This window comes from Perognathus longimembris, chromosome 11 (genome assembly GCF_023159225.1).
Source record: "Perognathus longimembris pacificus isolate PPM17 chromosome 11, ASM2315922v1, whole genome shotgun sequence".
NCBI classification, from domain to species: domain Eukaryota; kingdom Metazoa; phylum Chordata; class Mammalia; order Rodentia; family Heteromyidae; genus Perognathus; species Perognathus longimembris.
In genome coordinates, this window is record NC_063171.1 from 18,840,868 (window position 1) to 18,855,288 (window position 14,421).

At 41.7% G+C, this 14,421-nt stretch overlaps 1 protein-coding gene across 1 annotated transcript in view; it reads left to right on the forward strand.

Annotated features, from left to right (window-relative positions):
* The window catches only part of Colgalt2 (collagen beta(1-O)galactosyltransferase 2), a 103,125-nt gene that overhangs the window by 70,492 nt on the left and 18,212 nt on the right, over positions 1-14,421 (forward strand). The window contains exon 7 of the mRNA XM_048356968.1: positions 6,902-6,978. Within this exon, the coding sequence (XP_048212925.1) occupies positions 6,902-6,978 (77 nt within the window). The remainder of the gene's footprint in view (positions 1-6,901; positions 6,979-14,421) is intronic.

Genomic DNA, 14,421 nt, shown 5'->3' on the forward strand with positions numbered 1-14,421 from the left:
ACTGAATGAATAAATGAATGAAGGCTACCATAAGCATTAGCTCATTCTATATTCTTAAGAATCTCTTTTGTGACGTTTTGAGAATCTCTTTTGTGAATTGTACCTGGCTTCTGTTTTGATGATCTTCTAGGTCTCAGAGGACAAGGTTGTTATCTTAAAGTCTCTGTCCCAAAACTTAGCACAGTGCCTGCTATGTGTCTAGTACCAACCAAATACTTGCTGAATTCATAGTGGAAAAATGAATTAATGAATGAAAATGGCATTGTCAAGACCACTGAGCCTAAAATCAGAATTATCAACTTTAACCCTGGCTCTGTCACTTATGAAAGGAGAATCAATTTCTCAGAATTAGAACAATGACTTTGCAAGGTTGAAAGATGCCAATAAAATAATACATATCAACTCCACAAACCAAGGAAGTGTGGAAATTATTAGGATTCCATTCATCACTTGATTCCATTATCTTAGTTTTAGGGCTGCCAGGCATGACTCCCAAATAGGTGTCAGCTCAGAGAGGAGCTCAACAGAATCCTGTGTTCTCTTCTTTTTCTCAACATGACTGAGTGTATTGAACATTCTCAGTACACAGAAATGCAAACACTATTGTAAAAGATTTTATTGATAATAAATTATAAGCATGCACAACTCCTTTTCTAGCTGGGTAGAACTCATTTGAGAAGAATCTGTCTGTGATAGCTTTCATTATCAATCTTCCTACACCTGCCAACTCTAGTGCTAAGCATTTTAAATAATTTTATTTAATTTAGTATTTGAACTCAGGGCCTCATGCTTCCTACACTGGTACACTACCACTTGAGCTATGTATACTGAGAGCCCTTCTTTTTGCTAGTTATTTTGGAGATGAAGCCTCAAAAACTGCTTAAGCTGGCTTTGAAGTGTGATTTCCCCAAGATCTCATCCTCCTGAGTAGCTATGACCACAGGCATGAGCCACTAGTACTTTACCTCATTAATTCTTGTATTGATAGTCTCCAATTACAATTTTGTCAGCATTTTATATTCTGAATTTTCTTAGTGCTGAGTAAGTGAACAATACAACCACGGGTAGCCAGCATCAGGTTTTATCAATCAAGGCCAGTGGGAAGGAATTAGGAGTCTTGAAAAGGGAGTGAGAGTTTATGGGAGTCTGAGTGGAAATGAATAATAATCATAATTATTACTCGTTAAAAACACAGTGTCCAATACTCTGTGTATACTAACTCTTCAGCACATTGGAAGCTGGCCAGTAAATCTGGAGATGTGTTTCCCAAATGAGAAGGCTATCAGGAGGCTAAATCTTATAAAGGTAGTGGACATGAGAAAGTTACAGGGTATAGGCAGATTGGACTTGGAAATCGCAGCATGAAGCAGCAGAAAATTTCAGGTGCCTCTTTTCTGTATCACTCATGCATTTGTACCTGTGGGGAGGGGCATGGTACTGGCTTTTAAACTTAAGGCCTCACATTTGATAGGAAGATGGCCTACAAGTTCAGCCATGCTCCAGTTCTGTTTTGCTCTACTATTCATGTAGCATCTTGCTGTCTTTCCTTTGGGCAGTCTGGACTTCATTCCTCCTACTTACTTAAATGAGATGACTAGTTCATGCTACCACCCTGGTGTTTTGTTGTTGTTGTTGTTGTTGTTGTTTTGTTGTTAAGATGAGGTCTCTCAAACTTTTTTCAGGGCTTGCCCCAAGCCATGACCCTCCTGATCTCTACCTCCTGAGTAGCTGGGATTATAAGTGTGAGCTCCTGGCCTAATATCAACGTTTTGAAGCAACAGATCACCATAAAGAGATTACTAAGATTATAGTACTGAGGTCAGAAGATCTAAGACAGAGTTCCAGCTCAGATAATTACTCACTGATCCTGGGCACATCCACACTGGGTAGATCTCAGTTGGCTTGCCTATGCAAACAAGCAAGTACAACAATAAGTGAAGATAATGGCATCTATGAAAACACTTAAATTATAAGGCACTTCGGGGCTGGGAATATGGCCTATTGGCATGAGTGCTTGCCTCGTATACATGAGGCCCTGGGTTTGATTCCTCAGCACCACATATACAGAAAATGGCCAGAAGTGGCGCTGTGGCTCAAGTGTCAGAGTGCTAGCCTTGAGCAAAAAAGAAGCCAGGGACAGTGCTCAGGCCCTGAGTTCACCGCCTAGGACTGGCCAAAAAATAAATAAATAAATAAATAAATTATAAGGCACTTAAGTGACTGCTATGGTTGAGAACAGATCTGCAGTTGAAGAGTATTTTGACAAGCATGTGCATTCATAATGAACAGCCAAAACTGTATATTTTTATTTAAATATGTATTATATATACTACATATTTTAAATATGTATTTATATATCACCATAAAGGTAAATGTCATTTGCCGGGAAATGAATGGAACTGGAAGGCGTCATATTGAGTTAGATGGACCAAACTCAAAAAAAGCCAAATATCATATGTTTTTCACTCATTTGTAGAACAAGACCTAAATGATATACATATACATAGATATACACATACTTATACATGTATATATGTATATATGTATATATATGTATATATATGTAGAGAGAGAAAAAATATAACTGCAACTGTAGAATTGTTTGAGGAAATGAGAAGAAGAGGGAAAGGAGAGAGAAGGAAGGAGGATTAATAACATTGAAATACATATTATTTATAAATGAAAACACAAAACTAAACTCAAAACTATTGACTACTGGGCATAGGGGTAGGTGGGGTGGAAAAAGAGAGAGCAATAGAATGGTTTATTCTGATTATATATGGTAAAATATAGTGAAACCTGCACAAATAATATTTGCTTAAAAATGACAAGAAAGTAAAAATAGGCTCTGTTGTGGGTATGGACACCAGAGGGAAGAGAGAGGCAAACAGAGAGGGGTGAATGTGGACATATTCATGCCTCTAATGTATTTGTTAGAAGTATTCAATATTCGTGTGGATATACCCAATGCATGTGTCTGAGTCTCTGAGGTGGAGTGGAGCTGGCAGGGAGACAGCTTATCCCCAGAGGCCTCCCCATCCAGTGACTTTGCTTCCATTTTCATTTCTCTCTCATTTCCTCTGGCTGCTTCCAGTTTCCTCAGCACCCCATGGCTGCTAGGACACCAGATAGGTCTTGTGCCCCATTTCTCTCCAGCTCTTCTGTGGTTTTTCCCCTACCTCCCTACCCATGCGCACACTGAGACTCCACACCCAGGCCAGCAGGGCCAGTAAGGGTCCTGGGACGGAACAGCCCCTCTGGATTGGGGACTGCTCTTCTGTTGACATTCAGCTACAGATTTAGCTCTGAACTAGGTGGTGACTGAAATGTTTGAGGGGGTGAAGAAGCAAAAAGGAGGAGGAAAGCCAGCCGGTGCATCCCCAGATCCCAGCATTTGTCCTGCTTGTTTGAGCAGTGGCTTCCATGGTAAGGAAGGCCAAGGCTGCCTCGTGGATGGTCATAGCCAAACCAGTCCACAAGCTGGGGGCTGGTGGCCCACGCCTGTAATCCTAGCTACTCAAGAGGCTGATGATCACAGTTCAAAACCATCCCAGGCAGGAAAGTCCTTGAGATGGCTCTGTGGCTCAAAATGGTAGAGCACTAGCCTTGAGCAAAAGAGCTCAGAAACAGTGGTAAGGCCCTGAGTTCAAGCTCATGGCTGACAAAAATAAAATCAATCCCTAGCTTCAGTGGACCCTCAGCAGAAGTGGAGCTGTGTTGAGGCTGAGGACGGGGCGTGGTGGTAGACCACATGTTTAGCAGGTGTGAGGCCCTGGGTGCAACCCCAGGACCCCCTCTCCCCTCAAAGAAAGAAAGAGGTCCTGAGATGAGAGAGGCTATAAAGACCACTGAACATTCTCCTGGACTCTGACTGGTACTCTCCAGCAGTGGAGATCAAAACGGGGTGACCTCTCTTCTAAAGCAAGCGGTTCTCCCCTTCTTTGCCTCATTCGGGCACCTGAGCCTGAGTTAAATGTCCTGGCCTCTACAGCTGCGCCATGGGTGTCTTCTAAGTCAGTGTCTGAGACCCTGCCGCCTCCCCAAGCCAGTGGCTGTGACAGGTCGGGAAGGTGGAGTGCTGTGTGCATAAGATGGGCTCATTTTGCACCTGGGGTGCCTGCACTGACCTCACGTCCTAGCTCCCCATGTCCGTGTGAGAGCAGGTATCCTTCCCTGCCTCCAGCTGTGGTGCTGAGCTCTGAGTACCACATCTCAACGTGCTGTGCCACCCCAATACCTCTGCCATGCCCTCAAGTAGCTGGGCCTCTGGGCAGTGAGCCAGGTAGGCTGTGAATGGTGGTGGCCTGTGAGCAGTGTGCTGGCCTAGCCCATCTAGTGGGCCACCCCAGCACCATAGACAGGCTCCCATGGCCTTGCCCGCTCTGTTGGGTGGCTGGTTGGTGGGGGGTGGCTGCTAATGCTTGGTGGGAAGGGAAGGCACCGAGCTGAGTCTGAGGCTTGTGGCCTTGAGTACAGCACTCAGCCCCTCTGCAGAGCCTTGGGACGTTTGGGTCTCCAGGCCCTTGGGCACTGCCATCCATAAGTCTGTCCCTCACCACTGCTGCCTCCCAGCATTAGCTGGAGACAGTGGATATTTAGAAGGCTGCAGATCTGGCTGCCGCACTTCTTCTGTCTTGTAGATTGACGATCTCAAGCTGTTCAGCTGATGACATTGTGCATCTGTGTTTGGGGAGAGAGTATAAGAGAATGGTTAATCCAGCAAGAGCTCATTCACCATGAATGATGAAGGGTACACGCACCCTGTTTATTCCTGTTTGATTGCTTGCTTCATTGAGGAAAACAAATGGTCATGTCACCCTAGTGAGAATTTCACTTTGTCTTTGACGTACAAATAAACGGCCTCCCACATTTCATTTGTTTTTGCTGGAATAGTTGGCTTTTCAAAATACATTGTTTGGCTTCTTTTTTGGATTATGATCTTCATTGCCGGATAGGGAAGGGAAGCCGGTAAAAATGTGTGCATGTGTGTGTTTCAAGAAATGATGAACTCTTAACTACAAATGCTCACTAGAAACCACAGTCTGTGGGAGAGGTGGTGCACACCTGTAATCCCAGCACTCAGGAGGATGAAGTAAGAAAGTCAGAAGTTTGAGGCCAGCCAGTGTTTCACAGCAAGACACTCTCAGAAAACAGAAAGTGAGTGAAAAGAGAAAAAAGATGCAGAGAGGGAGGGAGGGAAGGAGAGAGGAAAGGAAAGATGATGGGAGGGATGGTGGGAAAGAAGGAAAGAAGGAAGAAAAGAAAGAAAACTGTCCCAACCGAGAATTTCACTTCACATGGCATGAGTGAAATTGACCATTGTCCATCTCTAGGGCCTCAGTGAAGGGTCCACTATACTGAGCACACCTCTAAGAGGGCATCTCAGCTTGGGCTGAGTGTGCTGTTTTGGTATCAGTCCCCAAACCTCAATGTCAGGACACATCTTTAGCTTCTTTCTTTCCATCGAGGGCCTACCGTCCTGGCATCTTTCCTGGACAACTTGCTCTCCATGTGTTGCTGTGGCCAGCGTCCCAGGCTGCTTCTAATTTGTGGCTTGTCCATATCAACATATGCTTCTGTGATTATTGTTTCAGGCCAGAGAGGCTTAGAAGGTGGGTTTGGAGAGTTGAGCAGAAGTTTGACCCTTCTTCAGAAAGTCTCTTGGCTAGACTGGGCATAGTGACTCCCGCCTCTCATCTCAGGTAGTTGGGAGAGGATGTAAGGAGGATGGGTGGCCATGGCTAGCTCCAAGCTAAGTTAGTGTGAGAATTTATCTGGAAAAAAAAATAAACAGACTTGAAGCCAAAAGACTGAAGCATGGCTCAAGTGGTAGACTGCTTGCCTAGTAAGCATGAGGCCTGGAGTTCAATCTCAAGTAATGCCTTAAAACTTAAAATAAAAAAGCAAATCACATGGACATAACCATCTTCATGTGCCTGGACTAGATGGAAATAGAAACTGGTAATAGTTGCCGTAATTATGATTGTCAATACTATTAGCAACCTAATGATCAATTCTCAATTTCCTTCATATTAAAGTACATAAATATATATATATATATATATATTCAGGCACACATGTATGTATATGTATGTATATATATCATAATTCTAAACATAAAGAATAATATAAGGAGAGAAAGAGGTTAAGAAAGAACAAAGGGGGGGTGATTTGATCAAAAAGTGTATGATACGCACATATGCAAATATTATAGTAAAACTCCCTTGTACAATCAATTTATTCTGATAATAATTTTTTAAAGTAAGTCTCCATATTATCCCTTTCAGGAAAATTAAATCAGTACCTTGAGTTCCTACAAGACCACAAAACTGTCAAGGTCTCTCAGCCTTGTGGACCACATCACTTCCAATCATTGAAGTCTATAGTACATAAAGGTTTTTTGGGAAGTGGCGCTGTGGCTCAAGTGGTAGCAGGCTAGCCTTGAGCTGAAGAGCTCAGGGACAGCACCTAGGCCAAGAGTTCAAGCCACATGACTGATAAAAAAGGACTTTTTTTGGTTGAAGAGGGGTGAGAATGTTGAAGGGATGACAGTGGTCAAGACACATTATAAACTGCTTTGTTAAGTACCCCCTCCCCAAAGATGAAGGCATTTTTGAGAGGATCAAAATCAATAAAACATCTCATTACTGAAGGCACAGTATCTCTCTACTTAGGATCCTCCACTGTCCGGGTATGAAGCAACTATTGCAATGAACAAGTGCCCTCACAGCCAGGGCCCCAGCTACCAGACTTCCAGCATGGCCATGCCATCCTGAAGACCTGCCTAGCAGCTCTCCTCTGCCCTGGAAGGCCCGGGTTGGTACCCCTGAAGATCAGCCATGTAGATCTGATTTCAAATCCTGCCTAACAAAGCCCTCTGTGTGCCTCTTGTGTCTTCCAGTTGACCGTCCTCCAATGGAACCTTCCCAGTTTGTGTCACTTGTCCCTAAATATCCAGACAAGATGGGATTCGATGAGGTAGGAAAGTGTGTCTGTCTCTGTGTGTGTGTGCACGCGTGCACGCACGCACCTGCAGCACATGTGTATACATGTGAGTTGCACAGTGGTTGTGTTGCACACAGTCTGTATTGAAGCACTGTCCCAAGCCTCTGAGAGCCAGCAGCACAGATGTGGCTGCTGGAAAGACTCTGAGGTCTTGAGAAAAGTACTTCTTTTTTGTTTTGCCTCTATTCTTATCATTGAACGGGAGGGCCCTGGAAACTGGAGTTAATCATTGCATCAAGAAAAGGGAACCATTTCAAAGGGAAAGTGAGTGTTCCCTGCTTTATCAAACTCTGTATTGAGCTTCAAGGATAAGAGAAAGAAGATATATGTTCTCTATTTGGAGAACATTGGCTTTTTTCTTTTCTGCCAGAATGAAAAATTGCTTTTTTTTTTCTGCTGAACTTCCATTTAAAAATAAAAGCTTGAAGAGAACAAAGGGAGAAAGAAAAAGGAATGTGTTCAAAAATTCTGCTTTCTGCAGGCAAGGGCTTCGTAATAGCTTTTCTAAGAACCAAATTTATTCTGCAGTTTTCATTGTACCAAGAATGAAGAATGAAGCACGACCCGGAAGGCAGCTCACTAGAAAAGCACTCTCCTGAGCCCTGGTGTCAAGCCCCAGAAACACACACACACACAAAGACAAAGAGAGAAAAAGGGAGGGAGGGAAACAAAGGAAACTCAGTGATGCAGACGTATGAAGAAGTGTTATACCCCAGAGCCTGCAGGTCCACAACTGCAGCTCCACATTGCTAACTCCTTCCTTGTGGTCTAGAGGTGAGGACGGCCCCTCAGAGTCCACACTGAGACATAATTCTCTCTGGACCTTGGATAGGCAACTATCTAGTATTGTTGGTGCTCATTGCCACTGCAAATGGAAGAAAAACAATAACTGTAACACGCATGGACTTACACAAAATATAGCCAAGGAAAGGCACTGATGGAGCTCAGAATAGTGCTGCGGTTCTCCTTTTCTGCAGCTTTCCCATTCTCTAAGCAAAAAGAACTCATATGTCCTCATATATATATATACATATATATATACATATATATATGTATATATATATATATATTCATGTTCTTCCTAAAATTACATTTCTATGAAGACCAAACCAGAGCCAATAAAAATGAGACAAAAACCAAGACCTAGCCCTGGTCCTCTTTACACAGGATATGGTATAAGGCCTGAATCACTCCCAGAGTCCTCCTGGAAAAAGCCAACCTCAGAAAACGACAGACTCAGGGAACTCTGCTTTGCTCAGTCCTTTCCTGGCACAGACATGAGACGGTGGAAAAGGGCTTTCAGAGGTTCTTTCAGTCCTCCCAGGCCTGTGACCTCGTTGGAGGTGTCTGGGCTGCATTTGGCTCTGCAGCTCCTTCCTCTGTTTACTGTTCACTGGGTATGAGCTAGCTGTGCTGTCTGTGTTTTTCCTTCGTGGCTACCAATTTTTATTGCCCTTGTCCTAACGGAACTGTTATTTACTAAAAGCCTCCCAGAGTGGAGGTCTCTGGTTTGAGGGGACCTTGGAGATTCATTTTTTTCATGTTTTACTTTGTTTTCTTTCTGTTATCCTGGAGTGGCCCCAGGTGGCTCTGTGCTTAAGCATTCCACATCTGTAAGATGGTGGAGGGAGAGTAGGGGGAGAGGGAGTAGAACAGGTCCCTGATAGGATTCTAAACAGGGAGAAAATAGGACACAAAAGAATAACTCATTCTGTTATAAAGTTCCCCAAAATAAGGCAAGTAGACTCACCACAGAACTTTTTTTTTTTGTGCTTCTTAAAGGCCAAGGACACTTGGCTTTTTTTTTTTTCAAATTTTTATTATCAAACTGATGTACAGAGAGGTTACAGTTTCATACGTTAGGCATTGGATACATTTCTTGTACTGTTTGTTACCTTGTCCCTCATGCCCCCCTCCCTCCCCCCCTTTCCCTGCCCCCCCCCCCGGTGTTCAGTTCACTTACACCAAACAGTTTTGCAAGTATTGCTTTTGTAGTTGTTTCTCTTTTTTTACCCTGTGTCTCTCAAATTTGGTATTCCCTTTGAATTTCCTACTTCCAATACCAGTAAACACAGTTTCCAATATACTCAGATAAGATTACAGAGATAGTGTAGGTACAACCACAGGAAGGTGATACAAGAACATCATCAATAATAGAAACTACAGATACACATAGGACATTGAAAGTAGTTACAACTGTGATATAACAATTGTTTCCATAACATGGAGTTCATTTAACTTGGCATCACCTTATGTGTTCATAAGGGTATAGCTATTGGGCCTTGTGATGCTCTGCTATGGCTTGCCTAAACCTGTACTAATTATTCCCAATAAGGGAGGCCATAGAGTCCATGTTTCTTTGGGTCTGGCTCACTTCACTTAGTGTAACATTTTCCAAGTCCTTCCATTTCCTTACAAATGGAACAATGTCATTCTTTCTGATAGAGGCATAAAATTCCATTGTGTATATGTACCACATTTTCCTGATCCATTCGTCTATGGAGGGGCATCTGGGTTGGTTCCAGATTCTCGCTATGACAAATTGTGCTGCGATGAACATTGTTGTGCTGGTGGCATTACTGTGATTTTGTTTGTGGTCTTTTGGATCGATACCCAAAAGTGGGGCTGCTGGGTCATAGGGGAGTTCTATATTGAGCCTTCTGAGGAATCTCCATACTGCTTGCCAGAGTGGCTGAACCAGTTTACGTTCCCACCAACAATGAAGTAGGGTTCCCTTTTGGCCACATCCCCTCCAACAGTTGTTATTATTAGTTTTCTTGATATATGACATTCTTGCTGGGGTGAGATGGAATCTCAATGTTGTTTTGATTTGCATTTCCTTTATGGCCAGTGATGTAGAGCATTTTTTCATATGTCTCTTGGCCATTCTCATTTCCTCATCAGAGAAGTTTCTTTGTAAGTCTTTAGCCCACTTGATGAGGGGGCTATTGGTTCTTTGCGGTTTTGTTTTGGAAGAAGGTAATTTTTTTAGTTCTGCATATATTTTAGAGATGAGGCCTTTGTCTGTTGAATGTCCGGTAAAGATCTTCTCCCAGTCTGTGGGCTTTCTGTTTATCTTGCGAGCTATGTCCTTTGCCGTGCAGAAGCTCTGCAGTTTGATGCAGTCCCATTTGTCCAACCTTTCTTTGATTTGTAGCCTTTCAGGGTCTTTGTTAAGGAAGTTCTGTCCTGTGCCAAGGAGCCCAAGTGTTTCTCCTACTCCTTCCTTTAGTGTTTTCAGGGTGCCTGTTTTGATTTCAAGGTCTTTAATCCATTTGGAATTGATTTTGGTGCAGGGTGATATATAAGGATCTAGTTTTAGTTTGTTGCATGTGTTGAGCCAGTTTTGCCAGCACCACTTGTTAAAGAGGCTATCTTTCTTCCATACTATTGTTTTAGCTCCTTTATCAAAGATTAAGTAGGCGTAGTTCTACCACAGAACTTTTTTTTTTTTTCTCAAATTTTTATTATCAAACTGACGTACAGAGAGGTTACAGTGTCATACGTTGGGCATTGGATACATTTCTTGTACTGTTTGTTGCCTTGTCCCTCATGCCCCCCTCCCTCCCCCCTTTCCCTCCCCCCCCCCGGTGTTCAGTTCACTTACACCAAACAGTTTTACAAGTATTGCTTTTGTAGTTATTTCTCTTTTTTTACCCTGTGTCTCTCGAATTTGGTATTCCCTTTGAATTTCCTACTTCCAATACCAGTAAACACGGTTTCCAATATACTCAGATAAGATTACAGAGATAGTGTAGGTACAAACATAGGAAGGTGATACAAAACATCATCAATAATAGAAACTACACATACACATAGGACATTGAAAGTAGTTATAACTGTGATATATCACTTGTTTCCATATCATGGAGTTCATTTCACTTAGCATCATCTTATGTGTTTCTAAGGGTATAGCTATTGGGCCTTGTGATGCTCTGCTATGGCTTGCCTAAACCTGTACTAATTATTCCCAATAAGGGAGGCCATAGAGTCCATGTTTCTTTGGGTCTGGCTCACTTCACTTAGTATAACTTTTTCCAAGTCCTTCCATTTCCTTACAAATGGAACAATGTCATTCTTTCTGATAGAGGCATAAAATTCCATTGTGTAAATGTACCACATTTTCCTGATCCATTCGTCTATGGAGGGGCATCTGGGTTGGTTCCAGCTTCTCGCTATGACAAACTGTGCTGCGATGAACATTGTTGTGCTGGTGGCATTACTGTGATTTTGTTTGTGGTCTTTTGGATAGATACCCAACAGTGGGGCTGCTGGGTCATAGGGGAGTTCTATATTGAGCCTTCTGAGGAATCTCCATACTGCTTGCCAGAGTGGCTGAACCAGTTTACATTCCCACCAACAATGAAGTAGGGTTCCCTTTTGGCCACATCCCCTCCAACAATTGTTATTATTAGTTTTCTTGATATATGACATTCTTGCTGGGGTGAGATGGAATCTCAATGTTGTTTTGATTTGCATTTCCTTTATGGCCAGTGATGTAGAGCATTTTTTCATATGTCTATTGGCCATTCTCATTTCCTCATCAGAGAAGTTTCTTTGTAAGTCTTTAGCCCACTTGATGAGGGGGCTATTTGTTCTTTGCAGTTTTGTTTTGGAAGAAGGTAATTTTTTTAGTTCTGCATATATTTTAGAGATGAGGCCTTTGTCTGTTGAATGTCCGGTAAAGATTTTCTCCCAGTCTGTGGGCTTTTCTCTTCAGATCGTATAAATCTTTCGCCTTTTACTACCACAGAACTTTTAAAGAAACTTATTTAGTTAAGCTGGACACTGGTGGCTCATGCCTGTTATCCTAGCTACTCGAGAGGCTGAGGTCTGAGGATTTAGATTTAAAGCCAAGAAAGTCAGTGAGACTGTTACTACAATTAACTACCAGAAAACCAAAAGTGGAGCTGTGGCTCAAAGTGGAAAAGAACCCATCCTCAAGCAAAAAGAGCCCAGGGACAGCTCACTGGCCCTGGGTTCAAGCCCCATGACAGACAAAAATATTATTATTATTATTATTACTTGGTTAAGTAAAAAAAAAAGGGAATGAAATTGTGATATACTTAACCTGATTTTCCCTATATCAGAAAAATCATCCCCAAAGACATCTCCCATCTTATCAGTTTCTTCTCCCAGGGATTTATTTATTTTTTTTTTAAGTATTTAAATAATTTTGAGGTAACCTGAATAAGTTTATTTAAAAACGGAAGGAATATACTCAGATAAGATTACAGACATAGTGTAGGTACAACCACAGGGAAGTGATACAAGAACATCATCAATAATAGAAGCTACAGATACACATGGGACGTTGAAAGTAGTTACAACTGTGATATAACAATTGTTTCCATAACATGGATTTCATTTCACTTAGCATCATCTTATGTGTTCATAAGGGTATAGCTATTGGGCCTTGTGATGCTCTGCTATGACTTGCCTAAACCTGTACTAATTATTCCCAATAAGGGAGACCATCGGGGGGGAAAGGGAAAGGGGGAGGAGGGAGGCGGGTATGAGGGACAAGGCAACAAACAGTACAAGAAATATATCCAATGCCCAATGTATGAAACTGTAACCTCTCTGTACATCAATTCGACAACAAAAATTTGAAGAAAAAAAAAACAGAAGGAATGCCCTAACATACAGTAACATTCAGAGAAGAGCCCAAAGACAAGTCCTTAAATAATGTTTGATTATTATTATTATTATTATTTGGTCTCACATGTGGGCCCAACTACCTGGGTCACAATACTCCTATTTGCTGGTCCTGATTATCTGGGATGATAGGCATGCACCACTGTTCCACCCAGTTTAGATGTGGTCTCAAACTTTTTCTATGGGCTGGCCTTAAATTACAATCCTCCCAATCCCCTCCCCCCAAGTAACTGCCATTGCAACCTGAGTCACTGGATCCAATTTATTCTAAGGAATTCTATTCTTCATTGTAATCTCACTTGAAAAGATTGCAAAGGCAAGTAAATTCATAAGACCAGGTAACACCTCAATTCTCTCAATCACCTACATTTCTGGACCCAAGCAATCTCCTCCCTCCCTTCCCTTAGTTCATTCACTAGTCTTTGAAATATCTTTAATTCTGCTCCTCCAATAAACCTAACCAACTTTAGCCTTCCTTGTCTTGTGCCTTTTTTCTATCTATCACACTGTTCAGGAGTTGCTTACTTTATACTTAATTAGAGCCATTATTAATTTTTTTTCCTGAAAATTTTCTCTTCTGCTTGCATTCTGTGCTGTCCAGCCTGCCCACAATGATATATGTTATCAATGTAACCTCAGCTTAGCTTATCTGATCACTGGCCAGAGAAATGTTAGCCATTCCTAAATATGTTGTATTTATTTTATTAGAATATGTGTAGCTTTTCATAAAAGGTAACAAACCATGTTAAAGTTAGGCTATCTCTTTTATATTCCTCTTATTTGTTTGAGGCTTATTGGAAGAGTTTCTAATAGGGGTGTGTGTGTGTGTGTGTGTGTGTGTGTGTGTGTGTGTGTGTATGTGTATGTGTGGAAGTTTATCAGGTTATAAATGTTAACACAATTAGTTTCCCAGGCATTATTTTTCTCTTAGACATTTTATTCTCCACATTAGTCATACATGACTAAATAAAAAAAGTCTATATAGCTTTATCTTCTGTCATTCTTCAACCTTTTTCCTTTAATTATGCAATTTTTCTGGGATCAAGTATGTTTTGAGCCTACACTATGTCAGATAGTAAAGGACTTTAGAATTATTAAGAGATTTGCCATGGGAAGTAATCTTAAACTAATTCTTTTTTTTTTTTTTTTTTTTTTTTTTCTCAAATTTTTATTTTCAAACTGACGTACAGAGAGGTTACAGTATCATACGTCGGGTGTTGGATACATTTCCTGTACTGTTTGCCGCCCTGTCCCTCATGCCCCCCTCCCTCCTCCCCTTCCCTCCCCCCCGCCCAGTTGTTCAGTTCACTTACACCAAACAGTTTTGCAAGTATTGCTTTTGTAGTTATTTCTCTTTTTTTACCCCGTGTCTCTCGAATTTGGTATTCCCTTTGAATTTCCTACTTCCAATACCAGTAAACACAGTTTCCAATATACTCAGATAAGATTACAGAGATAGTGTAGGTACAAACATAGGAAGGTGATACAAAACATCATCAATAATAGAAACTACACATTCACATAGGACGTTGAAAGTAGTTATAACTGTGATATATCACTTGTTTCCATATCATGGAGTTCATTTCACTTAGCATCATCTTATGTGTTCCTAAGGGTATAGCTATTGGGCCTTGTGATGCTCTGCTATAGCTTGCCTAAACCTGTACTAATTATTCCCAATAAGGGAGGCCATAGAGTCCATGTTTCTTTGGGTCTGGCTCACTTCACTTAGTATAACTTTTTCCAAGTCCTTCCATT